Source organism: Loxodonta africana, chromosome 3 (assembly GCF_030014295.1).
Source record: "Loxodonta africana isolate mLoxAfr1 chromosome 3, mLoxAfr1.hap2, whole genome shotgun sequence".
In the NCBI taxonomy this organism is placed as follows: Eukaryota; Metazoa; Chordata; class Mammalia; order Proboscidea; family Elephantidae; genus Loxodonta; species Loxodonta africana.
Genome location: NC_087344.1, coordinates 56908092 through 56930880, shown reverse-complemented (window position 1 = coordinate 56930880; position 22789 = coordinate 56908092). Strand labels below are relative to the sequence as shown.

At 55.2% G+C, this 22789-nt stretch overlaps 1 protein-coding gene across 7 annotated transcripts in view; it reads left to right on the top strand.

Annotated features, from left to right (window-relative positions):
* HSPG2 (heparan sulfate proteoglycan 2) overlaps positions 1-22789 on the top strand; it is a 117869-nt gene that overhangs the window by 51545 nt on the left and 43535 nt on the right. For 2 of the 7 annotated variants that reach the window (XM_064281432.1, XM_064281431.1), the window contains exons 4-34: positions 1418-1527; positions 1639-1697; positions 1987-2147; positions 3672-3722; positions 4143-4271; positions 4557-4802; positions 4893-5012; positions 7122-7253; positions 7428-7572; positions 7665-7816; positions 7908-8054; positions 10387-10550; positions 11449-11628; positions 11724-11920; positions 12028-12175; positions 12870-12997; positions 13318-13404; positions 13490-13548; positions 13737-13804; positions 14642-14803; positions 14912-15088; positions 15279-15458; positions 15582-15700; positions 16365-16476; positions 16631-16744; positions 16827-16954; positions 17370-17456; positions 17958-18007; positions 18324-18418; positions 18716-18856; positions 19191-19382. In XM_064281432.1, the coding sequence (XP_064137502.1) occupies positions 1418-1527; positions 1639-1697; positions 1987-2147; positions 3672-3722; positions 4143-4271; positions 4557-4802; positions 4893-5012; positions 7122-7253; positions 7428-7572; positions 7665-7816; positions 7908-8054; positions 10387-10550; positions 11449-11628; positions 11724-11920; positions 12028-12175; positions 12870-12997; positions 13318-13404; positions 13490-13548; positions 13737-13804; positions 14642-14803; positions 14912-15088; positions 15279-15458; positions 15582-15700; positions 16365-16476; positions 16631-16744; positions 16827-16954; positions 17370-17456; positions 17958-18007; positions 18324-18418; positions 18716-18856; positions 19191-19382 (4040 nt within the window). The remainder of the gene's footprint in view (positions 1-1417; positions 1528-1638; positions 1698-1986; positions 2148-3671; positions 3723-4142; positions 4272-4556; positions 4803-4892; positions 5013-7121; positions 7254-7427; positions 7573-7664; positions 7817-7907; positions 8055-10386; positions 10551-11448; positions 11629-11723; positions 11921-12027; positions 12176-12869; positions 12998-13317; positions 13405-13489; positions 13549-13736; positions 13805-14641; positions 14804-14911; positions 15089-15278; positions 15459-15581; positions 15701-16364; positions 16477-16630; positions 16745-16826; positions 16955-17369; positions 17457-17957; positions 18008-18323; positions 18419-18715; positions 18857-19190; positions 19383-22789) is intronic. The other 5 variants (XM_064281436.1, XM_064281435.1, XM_064281433.1 and 2 more) reach the window with 4 other exon arrangements.

Here is a 22789-nt window from a genome sequence, read left to right as displayed (position 1 = left end):
TCAGCCGACCCTTATTAAGCACCTACTGTATGTGCCAGGAAGGAGCCCTGGTGGCGTATTATTTTAAGCATTTGGCTGCTAACCGAAAAGGTCCGCAGTGTGAATCTACCGGCCACTCCTTGGAAACCCTATCGGGCAGTTCTACTCTGTCCTGTAGGATCGCTGTGAATCAGTATCAACTTGATGGCTATGGGTTTATGTGCCAGGAATGGAGCCCTGGTGGTGTAGTGGTTAAGCATTTGTCTGCTAACCAAGAAGCTGTTTGATTCCACGAGCTGCTCTTTAGAAACCTTAAGGGGCAGTTCTACACTGTCCTATAGGATTGCTATGAGTTGGAATTGACTTGACAGCAACGGATTTGGTTTTTGTGTATGTGTGCCAGGAAGGAGTCCTGGTGGCACAGTGGTTAAGCGTTCGGCTGCTAACCGAAAGGTCAGGGGTTCAAACCCACTAGCTGCTCCGAGGGAGAAAGATGTGGCAGTCTGCTTCCCTAAAGATTACAGCCTTGGAAACCCTGTGGGGTAGTTCTACTCTGTCCTATAGGACTGCTACAAGTTGGAATTGACTTGGTGGCAATGAGTTATGTGCCAGGCACAATGCAAACACTGGGGATATAGGGTGGATGAGATCCAGGGTGCCCACCCTCGTCAAGCTTAGAGTCCGTGGTGGTGGAGAATGACTAAAACAAAACAAAACAAATGGCAGCAGCTTCCGATTTTCAAGTTCTTTGTGTACAGGAAGATGGCTCACAGCAGCCCGGTGTGGTAAATACAGTTAATATCCCCATTTTATGGAGGAGAAAACAGAAGCTCAAGCAGGCGAGGTCAGCTGCCTGAGGCATGGCTGATCTCAGAACCCTTGAATTTTACCATGATACTCCACAGCCCATGTGTAACCATTCAGAATCAATGCGGTGGAAGGTGCGCTAATGGCTGTGGGAGCCCATAAGAGGGCTGGACTGGAGGAAGAGGGCAGTTCAGGGAATCTTCTTGGAGGAGCTGAGCCGGAGAGATGAGTAGGAGCTGGCCAGGAAGAATGAGAAGCATGTCCCAGGCACACGAGTAGTCCGCATCCCAGGGCAGCCTCCTCTGGAAGCTACCCCTACCTGTCTAGTCTTCCTCTGAGCCACTGAGGTCTCCTTCTGCACTATCACCTTATTTCTGGATTGGGACATTTTCCCTCTTAATGGAAGCCCCTCACTTGAGGCAGGGCCTTAGCATTGACCCTGGGCAGGACTTCCAGGACCACAGCTGCACGTGCTCATCATGGGCAGTACTGGGCCTGGCTGTGGACACACAGGTATCAACCTGTGCAGAGACCTCCAAAGACCATCCCCCGACCACCACCCATTGGTCTAGCTGCCTGAGACCATCTGCTGTCAGGCTGGGCCCTTCACGGTGACACCTCCTTTCCACAGTTTATTTCCGGGCACTGGTCAATTTCACTCACTCCATCGACTACAGCCCCCAGCTGGAGGACGCGGGCTCCGAGGAGTTCCGAGAGGTGTCCGAGGCTGTAGTAGACACGGTGAGGTGAAGGGGCTTTGGGGAGCTCCCCAGGTGTGGCAGGGCAGGACTGGGGGTCGGGTGATGGGATCTGGAGGCTGAGGGTGCTGTGTGCTGCTGCGTCCCTCCACAGCTGGAGTCGGAGTACTTGAAGATCCCCGGAGACCAGGTTGTCAGCGTGGTGTTCATCAAGTGAGAAGGGTCCCCCGGGGGCTGGCGGGGGCCTGGAGGGCAGCCTGCGAGGGAGCCGGGCTCACACTGGGAGAGGAGAGACTTAATGTGATAAATCTCTATTGGTGGAAATTCAGGAATCGGTGGGGGATAATTTGGACCTTAAATTGCCCTGCTTTGGGTACAGGCCACCCAGGAACAGGGAAGTGTCAGGAGCTTGGGGCTGAGCATGGGACAGGGGGCTACTGGAGTTTCTGAGACCTCAGGCATCTTCCTCACCTTCTCCCCCACCCGCCGCCCCTGTTCCTAGGGAGCTAGATGGCTGGGTCTTTGTGGAGCTGGATGTGGGCTCAGAAGGGAATGCAGACGGGGCCCAGATTCAGAATGTGCTGCACTCCGTTATCTCCAGCGGCTCCATTGCTTCCTACATCACCTCTCCCCAGGGCTTCCAGTTCCGACGCCTGGGCACAGGTGAGCCCATCCTGGAGTCCCCACCTCCGGTTCTCGCACTCATGTGGGCCTCCTTTCAGTGTCCCCACCATGAGCGCTCCTAGCTTAGGCTTGCACACCACCAGGGACAGAGAGCTCACTGCCTTCGAAGTTTGTACAACCTTGGCTTGGGTAGAGCCTGGTCTCTTTCCTCTGATCTGTAGACATTAGACCTGGTTTCTGCCCAATATGTATAGAGCCCTCTGTTATTCCTGTCTTCATACAACACTTTTGGGCCCAAAACACATTTACATTTAATAACAACCAACCATTGTTGATTGAGCACGGCTTATATGCGAGGTGCTATGCTAAGGCCCTTCTATCCAGCCTTCCATTTTCACAAGAATTCCTATGAAGTAGATATTGTTGTTAAGTGTTGTCAAGTCAATTTTCAACTCATAGCAACCCCATGTGACAGAGTAGAACTGTCCCAGTGGGGTTTTCTAGGTTGTAACCTTTGCAGGGGAAACCCTGGTGGCATAGTGGTTAAGTGCTACAGTTGCTAACCAAAAGGTCAGCAGTTGGAATCCACCAGGCACTCCTTGGAAACTCTATGGGGCAGTTCTGCTCTGTCATATAGGGTTGCTATGAGTCGGAGTCGACTCGACGGCCATGGGTTTGGTATTTCTTTTGTAACCTTTACGGGAACAGATTGCCAGATCTTTCTCCCATGGAGCCACTGGGTGGTTTTAAACCACCAACCTTTCCGTTAGTAGCCGAGCACTTAACCACTGTGCTCGTTGAAGTAGATCTTATTCCTCCCATTTTACAAATGAGGGAAGTGAGGCTTAGAAAGGAAAAGTGGCTGGTCCAAATTCACATAAGCAGATATTGGAAAAGCCACAATTTAAATCAAACCATGAGTCTATGCCAGCCTTGCCAGACCTGTGAGGAAAGCAAGGCTGATCAGCCCTCATTTTACAGATGAAAAAGTGAAGCTCAGAGAGAATAGGAAACTAGTCCAAGGTCTCACAGCTGTTAGGTGCAAAGACTTGGCCTTTGTACTCTTGGGTGGCCCAGGTTTTTTTTCCACTGCACCCCATCTTCCTGTTTCTGACACCCTGAGTATTTTTTTTCCTCTAGTCTTAACAGTCCCAGTTCCCCTAACTGTTCCTCAGAGGCTGTAGTTCTCAGCCCTGTCCCCATCCCAGTCCCCTCTCTCTGAGAAGACTTCAACATGTCACTGTCCATGACTCAGTGGAACCCGGAACTGAACAAACTCCATTCCTGTCGTGGTGTCGCCTCAGGAAAAAAATAGTGCAACTATCACCTCCCTCGTTCAGCACAGTTGACCTCAATTAATCCAACCAAAGATCAGGTTTGCTCCTTTGGCATCACCAGGCCCAGGTCTAAAGACTGCTCGGGATCCAGCCTCCTCTTCCCCTACTTTTTCATGGTTCTCTTGAGCAAGAGAGATACCTCAAGAGGGATGAGTCTGACCCAAGCCTGTAGCCCACACCTCCCAGATCCCAGGTGGGCGGCTGCTGATCACACCTTCCTTTCCAGCACAGACACCCCCGCCCCCCCAGGCCGCAGTGGCGGCTGCAGTGACACCAGGTGAGAATGTAAACCTGGCCCAGACCCAGCTGGGGAACTACAAAAATTAATGGCTGGAGGGTAAAGAAGGATGACGGCAAGATGGCTGGGCTCAGCCCACAGGCCGCCCCTTCTGCCCTTCTTTGTCCTCGCTGGGCCAGGTTGTGGCCTGCATGTGTGTGGTGTGGTTGCATGCGTGTGGCATGTCGACTGTGTATGGGGTCTCTGTAAGGGATAGGTGAGGCCACTGCTGGTGTCCACGTCCCATGTGTGCTGTGGATGTGTCTCCACCATGTACGCCTTGCTCTTGCTGTGTCTGCTGGAAACAAATGGCCTGGCACAGGGCGCCACTGCCTGCTCCAGACATGCGGTGCCCGTGCCCTCCCTCCACCCTTCCCCAAGCTCCCACCTGCCACCTCTGACTCCCCCCAATTCCCACAGTGCCACAGTTTTCAAGGGCCTGCACTGAGGCCGAGTTTGCCTGCCACAGCCACAACGAGTGTGTGGCCCTGGAGTATCGCTGTGACCGGAGGCCCGACTGCAGAGACATGTCTGATGAGCTCAATTGTGGTAAGTAGCTATCTGAGGACACAAGTGGCCTGCAGGCTGCAGGGCAGGGCCAGGGGTATGCCTGGGTCCCAGAGTCAGTCTGGGGCCTGCAAGGGTTTGGTGCAGGCAGAGGGACCCAGGGGAGGTAGGCAAAGGGACATGGTAGGGTGATAATAGGGTCAGTCTGGTGGTACTGGATAAGGAGGGGAGTAGTCTTTGTGGGGTACAGGGAGGGCCTGGGCAGTGTGGAGGGCTAGGGGCAGGAGCCGCCCCCTCCTGTCAGCTCAAAGCAGACTCTGTCCACAGAGGAGTTGGTTCCGAGCTCTGTGCTACCCTCTCTGGTGGAGACACCACCTCTACCACCCCAGCCTGAAGCATCCATTGTGCAGCGGCCACCAGACATTCTTGCTCCCCAGCCTCTCCCTGATGAAGGCACACCTGGGCCCTGTGGATCCCATGAAGCTGCATGCCACAGTGGGCACTGCATCCCCAAAGACTACCTCTGTGATGGGCAGGAGGACTGCAAGGATGGCAGCGACGAGCTGGACTGTGGTGAAGACTGGGCACGTGGAGGTGGGGGTGCTGGGGATGGAGGGAGCCAGCCGGGGAGGGTGCTGGCTGAACTCTGCCTGGTCTACCCAGGCCCCACACCACCTTGTGAGCCCAACGAGTTCGCCTGTGGAAATGGGCACTGTGCCTTCAAGCTGTGGCGCTGTGATGGTGACTTTGACTGCGAGGACCGCACCGATGAAGCCAACTGTCGTGAGTGCCGAGGGGCCCGTCCCGGCCTAGCTTGCCCCTGCCCTGCCCCTTCTTGGGCAGGTTTCTTTTGCTTTCCCTGCATGAGTGGTGAAGGCCCTGGGGACAGATTTTAAGGTGTATCCATCTCTCTGACCTGTGCGGTGAGGCCTCTTCGCTCTGAGCTGGCCCTCGTAGCAAGCAATGTGGCTTACTGCTTGTAGCTAATGCCTCTTTGTTTATTTTCTTCATTTTTGTTACCATTGCTTTTCTTTTTGGTATTGATGCTTTTGTGTAGATTAGATGAATGGCCAAGATGGCTTGATATGCTGGAGTCCTTGGTGATGGGGTCCTTGATGTATATGTGAGCCGAAGCCTTGCCCTTTTGAGTCTAGAGAGTTTTCATCTAAATTGGCCCTGAGTTATTTGTACATCCATATGCCTAGATCTGCACCCACTCATCCTTTCATTTGTCTGTCCTGTGTCCTTCCTCACGTTTATTTATCTAGCCATCCAACCAATCGTCCATCCATTGGCCATCTGTCTACCCATCCATCTGTCCAATATCCTACCTTCTTCCATCTTTCTGTTTGTCCTTCTATTGTCCAATCATACATTCATCCATCCATTGTCCATTTGCCAATTATCCATCCATATAACATCTTCTCATCCTCTCATCCTTCTATCCACCCATGCAAGCGTCCATCCATCATCTTATCTGCCCAGCTCTTTATCCATCTATTCATCTGTTTATCTGTCCAGCATCCTTCCTCCTTTTCATCCATCTATCCATCCATCCAGACAACCATCCATTTGTCTGTCCATTACCCATCCACCTATCAGTCGATGTTATGGCTGTCAGCTGAATGGATGAGGCGTAGTAAAGGATGTCTGAGGCTGGAGAGTCAGAGGCCATATCGGGGAGCATTTTGTGTGTCTGGTCCTGTGAGGTACAGCCTCAGGTTTGTTATTCCAAGATGAAGGTTAATCTCCACACCATTTCTTTTTGTCCCTGGATCAGGTCTCTGAGTACATGTTGACATTCTCCTGTCAGCTGACTCAGCTTCTCCTCTATGCCTTCCCTCACCCTCCCTGCCCCCACAGTAAATGCAGGAGAAGCAGCATCATGTCACAGACTGGCGGGTTCATGATACTCGTCCTGTGGCTCCAAGCTTGCTGATTATCTGACAACAGTGACCCCTTGGGAGACAGCAAGTAGTTGAGGACTTTAGTCTTAGAGGCTTCTGCTGGGGAAACGTAAAAGGAAGGCCGAGTCCTGGTTGACAAAGCACAGAATAGAGAGAATGTGAAAGCTGCATGGCCTTGGGCCTCTTCAGAATTCCAGACACAGAAGACCCTGAGGTGGTATTGGCAAATGGTCCTAGCCTCCACTCAGCTCCTTCTCTGTGGATGTGTGGCCTCCATTCCTGCACCAGTCTTCCCTCCTGTCCCGGTCTCAGTGTCTCTCTTAAATTCAGCCTCCCTGAGGAAGAACACTGGGTTGCCACCTAGTAGATTCCCCATTGGGCCCAGCCTGATGCCAAGCCTCCTCTGGCCCCTGCCAGTTGAGAGGTGGCTGCCCTGGGGCCTGCTACCGTTCTTGGGCTAGTTAGTGGGGCCTGGGTGGCAGGGCCTTATGGTCCAGAGCACTGAGCCCTGCGGGGGACTAGGGTTTGCAGGCCACTTGCAAGGCATTTTCAGTAGAGAACCTTGTTGGGTATTACCCGGTGTCTAGAGATACTGGCCAGTTTGGCTGTGCCAGAATGACAGAGCTTGTCTGTGTGGGCAAGATGGTGCTTCTGTGACTCTGAGGGGCTGAGGGACACTGGCTGTGATGTGAGGTGACGGGTGTAATTCTGTTGTGGGGGATGCAGGTGGAGTGACTGTTGGGGGCACAACATACTGTTTGATAGACTTGTGACAGTGTCATGCTAGGTGTGGTGTTGTGGACAGTCTGTGGCAGCAAGGGCCGGGCGTGGTGAAGGCAGCTGTGTGTCGTGTGGACAAGATGAGTGGCCCTGGGGACAACTAGAGAGAGTGAACAAGGTGGGCTGTTGGGGACAGGTAGGAAATGGATCAATCCTCCCTGAGGTCAGTGCTCCAGTGCCCACACCCCCTGGTTCTGTCCCTCAGCTGCCAAGCGCCCCGAGGACGTGTGCGGGCCCACAGAGTTCCGCTGTGTTTCCACGAATACGTGCATCCCAGCCAGCTTCCACTGTGATGAGGAGAGCGACTGCCCCGACCGTAGCGACGAGTTTGGCTGCAGTGAGCAGGGAGCTGGGAAGCAGGGCCAAGATCTGGGCGCTGGGCCTGGGCAGGGTTCCAGTTCCTCTCCACAGCCTTGGGCACTATGCTTCTCCTGCTTAACTCCTCTGGGTCATCCCCCACTCCTCCTCCCTGGGCTCCTCACACCCCTCACTCCTGCTCTGGTCTCCCCAGTGCCCCCCCAGGTGGTGACCCTTCCCCAGGAGTTGATCCAGGCTTCCCGGGGCCAGACGGTGACCTTCACCTGCGTGGCCATCGGTGTGCCCACCCCCATCATCAACTGGAGGCTCAACTGGGGCCACATCCCATTGCACCCCAGGTGCAGCTCTGGGCCCTGGCAGGGGTGGGGACGAGGGGAGGCAGGGCCAGTGCCCCAGGCCTGACTCCTTCCTCTATCTCGGTATCCACCAGGGTGACAATGACCAGCGAGGGTGGCCGTGGCACGCTGACCATCCGTGATGTGAAGGAAGCAGACCAAGGTGCCTACACCTGCGAGGCCATGAATGCCCGTGGCATGGTGCTCGGCGTTCCCGACGGGGTCCTGGAGCTCATCCCACAGCGAGGTGCGGGGCAGGGGACAGGTGGGTGCTGGCATGGGGTGGGGCGGGGCTGTCTGCCAGCTAAGCACACTCCCATACCCATGCCTCCCAACAGGCCCCTGCCCTGATGGGCACTTCTACCTGGAGGACAGTGCTTCCTGCTTGCCCTGCTTCTGCTTTGGCATCACCAATGTGTGCCAGAGCAGCCGCCGCTTCTGGGACCAGATCCGATTGCGCTTTGACCAGCCTGATGACTTCAAAGGTGTGTGGGCAGACGGGCAGGCGGGTGCTGCGTGAATGAGAGGCAGACACCAGACCCTGGGGGGCTTAGATGGAGATACGGGAGAGCCGCATACGCTGAACAGATGGGGGCCAGGTTAGCAGAGTGACACAGGGTTGCTGAGCTCTGTAAGCAAAGCGGTCCAGGGTAAACAAACACCTTTAGGAAAAACCACCTCCATACTTGGTATTTTCCCGCCTCAGGTTATGAAGTTCATGGACTCTGGAGCCTGGTTCCAATCCTGACTCGATACTTATAGCCTGTGTGCCCTTGGTCAAGTTACTTACTGTCTTGTGTCTCAGTTTGAACATATATAAAATGGGGATAAGATAATAACTACCTCCTAGGTTGTTATAGGAGCCCGGGTGGCACAGTTTGCATTCAGCTGCTAACTGAAAGGTTCGCGGTTTGAATGTGCCCATTGGTGCTGTGGAAGAAAGGCCTGGCGATCTGCTTCTGTAAAGATGACAGCCAAGAAAACCTTTTGGGGCAGTTCTACTCTGTAACACATGGGGTCACCATGAGTCAGAGGCTGACTTGGCAGCAGCTAACAACAACAACAGTAAGGTTGTCATAAGGATTTAATGAGTTAATATAAACAAGCCACCTAGAATAGTACTTGGCCCATGGTAAGCACCCGCTAAGTGTTTGCTAATGTCATCATCCTCAGACCAAGAGGTGGCAGGGTCCCCAGAGCATAAGAGCACAGACTTTGATGTCTTCTTAGCCCAGGCTGATCTCCAGCTACACCACTTCCTGCCTGTGTGACTTTGGGCAAATCTCTTGGCCTCTCTGGGCCTGTTTTCCCAAACATAAAGGAAGGCAGTTGGACTGAATTCTCTCTCTCTCTTCCTCTCCCTCCCTCACTCTCCCCGTCTCTCTCCCCCCTCCCCCTCTCTTCCCGTCTCTCCCCCTCTCTCCCCCTTTCTCCCCCTCCCCCCCCCTTCACGGAAGCAGAATGGCAGGGCAGCTAAGCTGTGGGCCCAGACATCAGGCAGACCTGGGTTCAAGTCTTAGCTCTGTCATTTAACTCCTGACATCAGGCAGCCCCTCATCTCGCTGAGCTTTATGTCCTTCATCACAGAGGATTAAATGCATGTAGAGGGTTTAGGTCCACACACAGTAAGTGCACAGTAAATGCTGCCTATTACGTCCCTTTGTTGGTTAAGGAACCTCAGAGCAATTTGCATGAAACTTAAGTTTGCTCCCAAAGTTGTCCCCCAGTTTATTTAGGATAATAATGGTCATGGCCACCATCCGTTGAGTTCTCACATCTGCAGCGTGGACATGACATGCCCAGTCCGTGAATTGCCAATGATCCTTGTAAGGCCAGGGCTATTTCTACTGTTTTACAGATGAGAGCACTGAGGCTCTGAGAGGTTGCGGGCTGTCCCTGGGATCACACAGCTGTTTAGAGGAGAGCTAGAACCCTGGGCCTGTCTGACTGGAATTGTGTAGATGGTCAGGGTGGGCAGGGATTCCAGGGAGAGCAGGTAGCCTATGCGTGGAAGGTGAATATTGGACAATGCAGATCGAGAACATTTCCGTCATCATCAAAGAAAGTTCTTTTAGATGCTGCTGGCTTAGAGATCGCCAACGATGCAGTAGAGAAAATTTCTGCGTGTGTGTGTCAGACACGCATGCATGTGTGTCTGTGTGTAGGAGAGGATCAGACTAGATGACCATCATAACAACAGCAACAATAGCTAAACATTTTTTGAGCACTTGCTTTGTTTTAAGCTCTGTATTAAGCATTTAACATTAATTCGCTCATTTGATCTTCATAATAATCCCGTGAAGCAGGTGACTGTTACCCCCATTTTACAGATAGGGAAACTGAGACATTTGTCCTTCACACGCCTGGGGAGCAGTGGAGCCCGGACCTGGGCCCAGCACTGTGGCTCCAGCCGGTGCTCTTCAGCCCCCATGTAGCTCTCTTCTGCCCCCTGAGGGCTGTTCCAAGATCTGTTTGCAAACAGAAGGCTCTGAGAAGTCCTGCTGCAAAGAATCCCTTTGACCTTTCTTTGACTCTGTGTTTCCCAAATGGGTCCCAGCCTCAACTTCACAGCATTGGCTTTCCCCAGAGCTTGTTGGGAGAAACGTTACTTCAAAACTTTAGTAGGAAAAAAACTGCTTTTTCTTGATTTTGAGAGAGAGACCCAAAGTTCTCTTTAAATTCAATTTCTACCAGAACTTTCCCATCTTGTTTGAGGTGGGCGTCTCAGGCAGGCGCAGGACCCAGCCCTTGGTCTGGGTCTCTGGCAGTCCTGACATACAGTGTTATGGACCTCACCAGCCCCTCTGCCACCCACAGGAGTGAACGTGACAATGCCCACGCAGCCTGGCGTGCAGCCCCTCTCCTCTACCCAGCTACAGATTGACATCGCACTCCAGGAGTTCCAGCTGGTCGACCTGTCCCGGCGCTTCCTTGTCCATGACTCTTTCTGGGCTCTGCCCAAGCAGTTCCTGGGCAACAAGGTGAGGGGCCAGGCTGCTGCCCTGGGTGGGGAATGGGCTGAGCTCCTCGTTACATGCCCAGAGCCTGTGAGCTCTGCTCCCTCTGAAGCTGGTAGGCAGCAGGGCAGACTCAGCTCTGGGGGGGGTATTGTCATGCCCCAGTGCAGCCCTCATTCATTCAGGGTAGGGTCTCTGCCATCCACTCTCGGGTTGGGAGGAATGATGACTCAGTCTTTGGGAAGAGCTCGGCGTCACCTCCTCTCGGAAGCACTCCCTGACTACTCCCGCATACCTGGGCTGGGTCTGGTGCCCCTCTTGTGGCCTTCCCCGGGCACCTTTTGCACAGCATTTTCATATTGCCCTTGTCTTAGGGCTCTCTAGAGAAGTAGAACCAGCAAAAGAGAGATTTACTTCAAGGGATTGGCTCACACAATTGTAGGGGGTGGAACGTCCAAAATCCGTAGGTCAGACAACGGGAAGAGTGCAGAGTTGAGAGACTGAGTTCTGCCAGAATATCTGTTTGTAGTCTAGAGGTAGAACACACCCTAAGGAACTCCTCTTTTAATGATTGATAACATTACATTAGGTTACACCGTGGAAAGATGATTACATTAAGTTACATTAGATGTCATTATGGAACAGCAACTAGTCTAATGTTTGGCAAAATCACCGGGAACCATAGCTTAGCCAAGCTGACACAAAATTAACCATCATACCCCCTCGTTGTACTGAGCTCCCCAAAGGAAGAGCTTGAGTCTCACCCATCTCTGCATCCCTGTGCCCAGCTTAGTGCCAGGCACACAGTGAGCATCAGTCGTGAGTGTGGGCATGTAGACGGTGAGGTAGCCACTCATGGTGGACACAGTGAGCCTCGAGTGTGCCCATGGCTGCCCCGCTCTGATCCACCTTGTCTCTCCAGGTGGACTCCTACGGCGGCTCCCTGCGCTACAAGGTGCGCTATGAGCTGGCACGTGGCACGCTGGAGCCGGTACAGCGACCAGACGTGGTCCTTGTGGGTGCTGGATATCGCCTACTCTCCCGGGGTCACACACCCACCCAGCCTGGTGCTGTGAACCAGCGCCAGGTCCAGTTCTCTGAGGTGGGTAGTGCCTCAGCCATCAGGGCTGGGGGTGCAGGGAGGCTGCAGGTGGGGTGGATACTGATGTGTGGCCCCCCCTCCTTCGTCCACACCAGGAGCACTGGGTCCATGAGTCTGGCCGGCCAGTGCAGCGAGCAGAGTTGCTGCAAGTGCTGCAGAGCCTAGAGGCTGTGCTCATCCAGACAGTGTACAACACCAAGATGGCCAGTGTGGGGCTCAGTGACATCATCATGGATACCACTGTCACCCACACCACCAGCCATGGCCGCGCCCACAGCGTGGAGGAGTGCAGGTGCCTGACCTGGCAGGGCTGGGGAACACGGGGACGCCAGCAAGGATAAGAGGGAAAGAGCAGGGCCTCAGAGTTCCTGCAGCCACTCTCTTGGTCCTACCCCCCAGATGCCCCATTGGCTATTCCGGCTTGTCCTGCGAAAGCTGTGATACCCACTTCACCCGGGTGCCTGGTGGACCCTACCTAGGCACCTGCTCTGGCTGCAACTGCAATGGCCATGCCAGCTCCTGTGACCCTGTGTATGGTCACTGCCTGGTGAGTAGTGCCAGCTGGCACTTGGGCACTGGACAGTGATGGGGGGAAGGGCAGCATGGGAGGGCAAACTAAGCTTCTCTTGTGCCCACAAGCTTAGCACTGACTGTTACGGCTGCCAGCCAAGCGATCGTGATCTCTGGATGCATTAATAGAAGTATAGTGTCCAGGACAAGGAAGGTGAAGGTCCCACTTTCTTTCTGCTCTGGTCAGACCAATCCTGGAGGGTACCATCCAAAGTATGGCCTGTAGAAGGTTAGCCCTAAGAGGAAGGAGCCTAGAAGTCATACCTTATTTCTTAGCAGTACTGGAGGGAACTGAGATTGTGGAGCTGACAGAAGGAAAGGCTCAAGCAGGGCAAAGCTATGATCTCCAAATCTCAGAGCTGTCAGGTATAGAAAAAACAGACTCCAGAGGGCAGAACTGGCTAGTGGGTGCAGATGGAGGCAGGTTTAGGTTAGTATAAAGTAGTCATAAGGGACCTCTATGGGACAGGATGCCATGTGAGGTGGCGAGCTCCCTGTCATCAAAAGAGGACCTGTCTTGGAAGCTGTGGAGTAATTTTAGCATGATGGAGGAGGCTGAGCTGGATGGCCTCAGGGACGCATCCCAGAGCTTGTCATCTGGCCCAGTATGGCCCTGGGAAGGGAAAGGCCTGCTGTGTAGAACCTGAGCCGCTCCTTCCCCCTTCCTCCAGAATTGCCAGCACAACACAGAGGGACCACAGTGCAACAAATGCAAGACCGGCTTCTTTGGGGATGCTACAAAGGCCACGGCCACTGCCTGCCGGCCGTGTCCCTGCCCATACATCGACGCCTCCCGCAGGTCAGACCCGGCTTGGGGCGCGACAGATATGGTGGAAGGTGCAGGCAGTTTAGTGAGTGAGGAACATACTCTTGGCAGGGATGTGGGAGGCCTGGGTTCAAATCTCAACCTGGTTACTAAGTTGTTCTGTACCCCTTGGCCTCTCTGGGCCTCAGTTTCCTCTTCTGCATGATGGGCCCATCTGTCTTCCTAGTGTGGCTATGAGGCTGCAGATCAAGACCAGGTGTGCCAGGAGACAACATCATAGCATGCTATGTCCACGTGGACAGCGATCAGTTCACAGGGTGGGGATGTAAGGCCTGGCCACCTGATACCCACAGGTTCTCAGACACCTGCTTCCTGGACACAGATGGCCAAGCCACATGTGATGCGTGTGCGCCAGGCTACACAGGCCGCCGCTGTGAGAGGTGAGGAGGAGCTGGCGGAGACGGGAAGCAGGCTATACTGGGTGGAGGCATGGAAGTGCCACTCATGGTCCCCTGTCTCCCCTAGCTGTGCCCCCGGATACGAGGGCAACCCCATCCAGCCAGGCGGAAAGTGCAGGCCTGTCAGTGAGTATAGCAGCCACCGTCCCCTGGCTACCCACCAGGCTCCCCTTCCCTACCCCAGCCTCCAGTCTTGGAGCCCAGCCCAGACCCTGTGATGTTTGGAGAGCTACCCCACTCTGTCCTCATTGTCTGCCCAGACCGTGTCTGCCCATTTCCCACCTGCCCTCCTAACACCCACTTTGTGCCCCCAGCCCAGCAGATCGTGCGATGTGACGAGCGAGGCAGCATGGGGACTTCTGGGGAGGCCTGCCGCTGTAAGGTACACCCGCTGTCCCTACCCCACCCCAGAAGCCTCCAGGACACAGGGAGGGAGGAGCTGCAGGAAGGAGGCTCCATCCTCTCTAGAGGTCCTTGACTGGTGGGCGGTACCTAGCCAGAAGCTGATAGCCCTGGCTGGCGAGTCTTCCGCCCCGTGAGAGGTGGCTTGACGTTGGGGAATGAGCCCGGGCTGGGGAGTATGACCTAGCATGACCTAGGGTCAATTCCCAAATCCTTTGCCACCTGTTCTTTGTGTGACCATTGTGTCTGCTCTATACATTTGCTTTCGCCTTAGTTTAATCTTCATGTTGACGCAGTAATGTCGGTATCAGCATCCCTATTTGCCAGATGAGGAAACGGAGAGTCAGAGAAGGGAGAATCAAGTGTCAGTGGGGGAAACACCTGGACAGATTTTTGGAGTCAGGCAGTCCTGATCTCAAATCCTAGTGGATTAGCAAATTGACTGACTCTATGTAAGTCATTCATATCCCCAAGCCTTAGTTTCCTCGTCTGAAGCATGGAGATAACACATACCTCACAAAGTACTTAAGAGCATTCCATAAATATTCCATAAATAGTAGCAATAATTATTTTTACCAAATTGCTATATATGAAATCTAAATTTATTTGTGAGCATCCTGACGGCCAAAGAGAAAAGGGAAAAACAATTGGTCACATAAACTCCCATTAATTGGTAATGATGGTGAGTGTTCATGTGGTAGCGATGCCTTAGACTTGTACTCTTTCCATGGCTCCCCCGGGCCTTGGGTCCCCATCTAGCATGTGAGCGAATTAGGCCGGAAGCTCCAGGCAGCCCCTCCAATGGGCCATCCTGCAGCTCCCAGCTCTATGCCTGCAGAACAATGTGGTGGGGCGCCTATGCAACGAGTGTGCTGATGGCTCCTTCAATCTGAATGCTCGAAACCCGGACGGCTGCCTCAAGTGCTTCTGCATGGGCGTCAGCCGCCAGTGTACCAGCTCCTCCTGGAGCCGTGCCCAGGTACCTGTGCGAGGCGGGCTGGCAGGCAGGTGGGACCTCCAACCCTAGGACTGGGGTTGCTGAGCGCCAAGCCCAGGACCCCATCCCAGCCCCTTCTCCTTCTTCCAGGTTCATGGGGCCTCTGAGGAGCCCACCCAGTTCAGCCTGACCAACGCCGCAGGCACCCACACCACCAGTGATGGCATCTCGTCACCCACACCTGGGGAGCTAGTCTTCTCCTCCTTCCACAGCCTCCTATCTGGACCCTACTTCTGGAACCTCCCCCCACGATTCCGGGGGGACAAGGTAGGCACCAGGGTGGGAAGGGAAAGAGAATTCCAGGCAGCAGGAATAGCATAGGCAAAGGCTTGGAAGCAGGACTCTCATGGTGTCTTTGGAGAAGACCGAGACATTCTGCATGGAGGATGTGACTGGAGTAGTGGCAGGGCCTGACTGTGGATGTCCAGCTGAGTGCCCTGTCCACTCTGTGTCACAGGTGACCTCCTATGGGGGAGAGCTTCGCTTCACAGTGACACAGCGGCCCCAGCCTGGCTCTGTGCCACTGCACGGGCAGCCCCTGGTGGTGCTGCAGGGCAACAACATCGTCTTGGAGCATCACGTGTCCCAGGAGCCTAGTCCTGGCCAGCCCAGCACCTTCACCGTGCCCTTCTGGGAGGTAAGCAACACTGTCCCAGGAGCACTTCCTGTGTGTGGAGAGTGGCCCCTGGGCTCTTCTCCCTCAGGGTGTTGATACCCTAGTATGTCAAGGGTTGCAGCACATGTGTTTTTCCCTGGGCAGCGAGCATGGCAGAGGCCTGACGGGCAGCCAGTCACTAGGGAGCACTTGCTGATGGCGCTAGCGGGCATCGACACCCTCTTGATCCAGGCGTCCTACACCCAGCGGCCAGCTGAGACCAGGTGCCTGGGACCAGGGCCGAAGGACAGGAGGGGGACTCAGGTCTCGGAGCCAACTCCAGTTCTGCCACTTACGGATATTGTGGCCTCATGCCTTTTTCATAGCCCTATCTGTACGATGGAGATAATAACAGTGCCTCCGTTGCAGGGCTTGTCTTAGGCTGGGCTCCGTGGTAGCAGAGCCTGAGGCAGGGATTGGGTGCATATGACTCACAAGGAGAACCTGTAAGGTGTAAGGGGATGGAGGAGGGAAACAGCATGGAGAAGGGCCCCAGCAAGGATGTGGTTTCAGGGCAAGTCCAGCCCTAGCCTCATCCCATGGGCAGTTTTGGAGTGTGAATCGCCCTGCAGAGTTGTCCTGCTTTGAGGCAAAGGGGTCAGGCTCGTCCTCTGTATCAGACTGTCATTGGTCACCTCTGGGGAGTGGGTGGTGGGTATAACCCTCTGGGCAAGAAAGTTAGAGTCTCCGGTGAAAGTTGCAGGTGTAAACTGCTAGTCACAGCATTCACAGCAGCTCAGGATAGGTACCCAGTTGGAGATCTGAGCGGGGCCCCAATAGTCTCCACCACGGGGCTATTGGAGGGTGAATGAGATAGTCCGTGTAAAAGGCTCCAGGGGTGCCTGGCACAGAGTAAGTGCTCATTCATGTGGCTCTTGTCACGCCCAGGATCTCTGGCATCAGCATGGACGTAGCTGTGCCTGAGGACACCGGCCAGGACCCTGCACTGGAAGTGGAGCAGTGTGCCTGCCCACCTGGGTACCGTGGCCCATCCTGCCAGGTGAGCCCTGCCCCCCTCACCTGTCCAGCCAGCTCCTCCTCCTTTAGCTCTCCCACCTCCCCAGGCCTCACCCCAGCCCCGGCCACTCTGTGCCCCCTGCCCGGAACTGACCTTGCTGGGGAAACCCCTCCCACTGCCACCTTCCTGTCCCCAGGACTGTGACACAGGCTACACACGCACGTCCAGTGGCCTCTACCTGGGCACCTGCGAACGCTGCAGCTGCCATGGCCACACAGAGATCTGCGAACCTGAAACAGGTGCCTGCCAGGTGAGCCCTGCCCTCTTTCTTCTCCTCTCCAGGGGTCTGTGGCCTCCAGGGGCCCATTCTCAACCCACACTCTGTCCTCTAGGGCTGCCAGCACCACACGGAGGGCCCTCAGTGCGAGCAGTGCCAGCCGGGGTACTATGGGGATGCCCAGCGGGGGACGCCACAGGACTGCCAGCCATGCCCGTGCCATGGAGCCCCTGCTGCTGGCCAGTGCGTCCAGCCTCCAGCCTGCCCCTGCCCCTCCCTAAAATGTCCACCATCCCTCTCAGGCCCCCTTCTTCCCAGCCCCTCTGAGAGGCAGTGGTTAAGTCCTGGCCTCGCTGCTTCCCACATGTGTCACCTTGGATAAGATACACGTCACTCTCTGGGCCTCTACTTCCTTCTCTGTGAAATGGGGGTAATGATATACCCACCTCAGTCTCTTGTATGAGAATTGAATGAGAGAGTGCACATGGACCTCTTGGCATAGTGCCTGGCACACACCTGGCACTGAGACACATTAGTTCACATGCCTGACTCTTTCTTCCCCTGCTTCCCTGGATCTGAAGGAACAGGGAGAGGAGGAAGGGCAGCCAACCATCTGACTGGAAATTTGTTTTCCCCCCACCAACACCCCCACTCTCAGGGCTACGCATACTTGCTTTCTGGACACAGATGGCCACCCTACCTGTGATGCATGCTCCCCAGGCCACAGCGGGCGCCACTGTGAGAGGTGAGGCAGGGCGGGGTGGGGCATGCAGGAGGGGCTATCCCTAGGGTCCTTAGGCTGGGTCCGGCCCTCCTGGCCAGGAGGAAAGAGGAGCCACCTGCTTTGACCTCACACAGCCCCAAGAAGATACTCAGTTCCCTTCCCAGGGAGACTAAACCTTTAGCCTGGCATTCAAGGCCTTCAGAGGTTCTGGCCTGCTGTTAACCTCCTACCTGCCCCAGCCAGGCCAGAATCCTCCTGCAAACCCCTCATTCTTGATGAAGGTCCTTGGCTTAATGCCTGGTCATGCTAACTCACGGGCTGTGTGGTCTTGAGCATATCTCTGGTCTTTTCTTACCAGTTTTCCCATCTATAAAATGGGTGAGTCAGGCTGCTTGGCTTCTTCCAGCTCTGTGAGGTCACTGAGTTTCAACATGCAGCCCCCAGCAGTCCTGGGCTCAGAGCAGGCTCTCTGGGATTCTGTGGTTCTACCCTCCTTTCATCAAATGCTTTCTCTCTCCCCAGGTGTGCCCCAGGTTACTATGGCAACCCCAGCCAGGGCCAGCCATGCCAAAGTGAGTAGGATTGGGGAGGCCATTGGGGTTCAGGTACCCAGTCCCCCTAGGGTGAAGTTGGGACAGAGCCTGTGCCCTCCTTTGACTGTAGCAAGTGATTTTACCTTTCTCAGCCTCAGTTTCTTCATCTCTAAAATGGGGATAGTAATAGGACCCACCTCGGGGGCTATAGTGAAAGTGTAAGGTGCCTAGTATATGGTGGGTGCTCAGAATAAACACCCCTTCTCTCAATGGTGAGCTAGATGCCCAGATTATGGTGGGAATAGGGTGCATGTGGCAGGTTTCGGGCTCCACCTGTGGCTTCCCTCAACCTCAGGAGACAGTCAGCTGCCACAGCCAGTCCCCTGTGACTGTGACCCCCAGGGCAGTGTCAGCAGCCAGTGTGATGCTGCCGGCCAATGCCAGTGCAAGGTCAGTCTGAGCCCTGCCCCCCGGGAGGCCCTGGCACAGCCACCACGGTTGCCAGGCCTTCCCTTTCACCATCCCCTCCCACCTTCCCCCTGAGGGCTCGTCTCTGCCCCGCTGCATGGGGTCTGGTGGGAATCAAGCGGCATCTGATGGGAGTGGGGTTTTGGACATGGGGTGGGCAGCGACTCCCCAGAACTGCTGGGAGTGGTTGGTAAGGGTGGCCTTAGAGGCTGCTGGAGTGCAGGAGACCCACCCAAGCTCCTGCACCCTTTGTGTCCATCTTTCCGTCCCTCCACCCAGGCCCAGGTAGAAGGCCTCACCTGTAGCCATTGCCGGCCCCACCACTTCCACCTGAGCGCCAGCAACCCCGATGGCTGCCTACCCTGCTTCTGCATGGGTGTCACCCAGCAGTGCGCCAGCTCCTCCTACACCCGCCACCTGGTGAGCATCTGCTCCCTGGGTCATCGTCAGGGCAAGTCAGGAGCCTGGTCCCACTGGCGTCCCCATTGCCTATGAAGATGCCCATCCCCTGTCCCCATATTGCCCATCCAAGCGCCCATCCTGTTGATCCTCACCCCTACCCAGATTCCCTCGCCATGACCTCAGTGTTGCTCATCTCAGCCCTAAGCCCAGAGCCTCCAGCCCCGACCCTAATGTCCTCCCTGTTCCCTCAGCAACCCCCCCATTACCCACTCTAATGCCTTTCCTGGACACCCACACCCACCAATGTGCCTGCCCAGTGCCCAGGCTGACATCCGTATCTGTTCTGCTCCAGATTTCCACCCGCTTTGCCCCTGGGGACTTCCAGGGCTTCGCCCTGGTGAACCCACAGCGGAACAGCCGCCTCACAGGCGGCTTCACCGTGGAACCCGTGCCCGACGGGGCCCAGCTCTCTTTTGGCAACTTCGCTCAGCTTGGCCATGAGTCCTTCTACTGGCAGCTGCCGGAGACATTCCAGGGAGACAAGGTGTGACACACAGTGTGGGATGGCAGACCCTCCCCCAGCGCCCCAGCACAGCTCCATCCCAAGCCCCTGCTGAGCAGTGGGGCCAGCAGTAACTCAGACCCCAGTAGGACAGTCTTAGCCAGCCATTCAGCTGGCATTTGCCATCATGATTACAGCCTTTGGGGTCAGATAGACCTCAGCCTAAATCCCAGCTCTGCCACTTACCAGCTGGACACCTTCTGAGAAACCTCAGCTCCGGGGTGGCTGGGAGGACCAGAGATCGTGCCTGGCACATAGTAAGTGCTCAGCGCTAATGACCATTAGCTTTCATGCAGTTATTCAGCAACCAAGTGGCAACATTTGGTGCAATGGTTAGGCTCTCCGCTGCTAACCGAAAGATTGGCAGTTTAAACCCACCCAGCAACTCTGCCAGAGAAAGACCTCGCGATCTGCTCCTGTAAAGATTTCAGCCTAGAAAACCCTATGGGGCAGCTTTCTACTCTGTTACATGGGGCCGCTATGAGTCGAAACTGACTTGATGACGCCTAACGACATTGAACAAACAGGTCCTGGGTGAGCCCCTGGAAACAGAGGAAGAACGAGAACATGGTTTCAGTTTCATCATTTACTTACTCACAATTCATTCGTCCACACTGTTGGCTCAGTGCTTGGTGTTGGATCATGTTTATTGAGTGCTTATTATGTGCCAGGCATTCTTCCAAGCAATTTTACATGTAATAAATCACATGAGCTAGGTATTGCTTGTTGTTGTCAGCTGCTGTCGAGTTGGCTCCAACTTGTGGTGACCCGCTGTACAATAGAACGAAACGTTGCCCAAACTTGCTCCATCTTTACAATCATTGGTATGCCTGAGTCCATTGTTACGGCCACTGCGTGCCCGAGCACTTTCCGACCTAGGGGGCTTATCTTACAGCACCGTATTAGACAATAATCTGTTGTGATCCATAGGGTTTTCACTGGCTAATTTTCAGAAGTAGGTCACTAGGCCTTTCTTCCTAGGTTGTATTAGTCTGGAAGCTCCACTGTAACCTGTCCATTGTGGTTGTCCCTGCTGGTATTTGAAATACTAGTGGCATAGCTTTCAGCATCATAGAAGCATACAAGCCACCACAGTACAACAAACTGACAAACAGGTGGTGGCAGATACTGCTACTGCCCCATCTTATAAATGAGGAAGCTATGGCAGAGAGGGGTTAGGTAACTTGCCCAAAGTCACACAGCTAGCAGGTAGCAATACTGGATTCAAACCCAGGTTGGAGGCTGCCCTTAAAATGCTACAGTAGTCAGAGACAAACCTGACTCTGCTACCCCCACCCATGGTCTACTGGAATGTGGTGGTGATGGTGGTATTTGTGGGGGCAGGGCCTTAGGGGCAGACCCCAGGGTGATCGTGCTTCCCAACAATCAAGGCCACTTGGTGATGCCCAGGGAAAGTGGGCTTGGTCCAGGAGTCCCCTGCTGGCTGAGGCCAGTACCCAGCAGACATGTCCCCAGACACAGGGCCTCAGGGAGGTCAGGGACTCTTCCAAGAGAGAGATCTGGGGCTGCCTCATTCCTGTTGTTCAGACACACCCAAGTATCCCAGCCTTCTTCCCAAGCTGGCTGCCTCTTTTTCTCTTCCCCCTTCTCGAGTTCCTGCTCTCTTGTCCCCTGTCTGCCTCTCCACTGCCTCCCTGCTGCCTTGACCCCACAGTTCTCAGACCTTTCTCTCTGACTCCCTCTCCTGGCATCTCCCTGCACCCCACAGAGGGAGCCATATTTTGCGCGGATGCGCCGGGCTCACCAGGTAGGCCCATGCAATGCGTGGTGTGAAGTTGCTGTGATGTGAGCATGTCATGTTTTGGGGCAGGGCAAGCATTGCGTGAGGAGATGATACTCAGTACCCACAGTAATGCCTGTCTGCATGAGCCCAGACAGTGCCCGATGGCCCCCAGGGCAGGCATTGCTGTATCCAGTCCTGTGACCCTGGGAGTTAGAGCCAGGAGGGCTATGTTCCACACCTGGCCTCACCTGCTGTGCAGTCTGGTCCTAGCGCTGTCCGTCTGTGGCCAGAGTAGTGACTGAAGTGGCAGGGAAATGGACTCAGTGCTAGTCCTTGTCCACGAGCTTGTCCCAGCATTGCTCCCAAGCAGCACCATTAACCCCCTGTGTGCACATGTCCCTTTGAGGGGGCCTGGAGTTAACCCTGTGTACAAGCCCAGAAAGGGGAGGATGTGTTTTTGTCCTTAGTCAGTGTGGGCTTTTCTGACCGCCGTGTCCATGGCTGGAGGACACTGTCCATGGCTCTGCCCTGGGGCCCTGGGAGGTCTGAACTGCCCTCCATCCCATTAGAACAGCACATCCTTCTCAGAGGAGCAGTTGCGGGCACCTGTGGCAACTGGCAGGATCCTGGAGCCCCCAGAGGGCAGGGGCAGGGCCCAGCGGGCATCGCAGGTAACTGAGGGCCTAGCCCGGGCAGGCTGTGTCTGGGGCCCCAGGGAAGAGACCCAAAACTCAGTCCTTAGACCAAGAGCCATGGCTGAGCCACCAGCCCTCCTGCGCCTTTTGCCCCCATGCCCGTTCAGTCCCCAGCCTGGTGCCCAGCCCACTCTATGTTGCCCTTGGGAAACATTCCAGAGCTGTAGTGGCTTAGGCTGGGGGCACAAGCATTGCGGAGAGTCAGACCCAAGGGGCCTCGGGTGCCCCCACCACAAATGCCACTGGGGTGGCCTCCAGCCCCTCTGGCCTGAGCTGGGCAGAGCTGCATTCTTCTCTGTGTGGGCTTCTCCCCATCAGTCACCGCCCCTGGTCAGCTGGGCCCGTCCCAGTGCATCCCCATTAGGCTGATGAGGAGCAGAGGACAGCGGGTACAGGGCTGAGCATCAGGAATGGGCAGTTGTGAGTGGGCAGCCTGGGGACAGGGCACTGACTGGGCCTACGCAAAGCCTGGGTGAGGCAAAGCCTCACAGGCATCCTTCCTGTTTCCTCCCTGCTCCCTCCCTCTGCCTGTCCTTCCTCTCTGGTTCCCCAGGTGGACGAGGCCCAGAGGCAGATGGATGCTGAGATCTGGCAGCTCCTATCCAGCTTTGCTGCCCACCCTCACCCCCCTCCCCAGCGGCTCGCCCCCCATCCCCAGCCTGCAGCCACCCTGCGAGCAGCTCCATCTTTCTCCTCCTCCTCTTACTCTTCTTCCTCCTCCTCCTCCCCAGCTTCTCTGCCTTTCCCAGCAGGCTCTCAGGTATGTGCCCAGGCACCCACCAAGGGACCCCCACCCACCATGCTTTTCTCACTCTAGTCATTTCTGAACCTACTTCACAGCTTCTTCCATTTCTGCACAAGACCTGGACTGTTTACTTCAACTGTTCCTTTAAATCAATCATAACCCAGTTCAGTTACACCAGTTAAAAAAAAAAAAACAGTTACACATT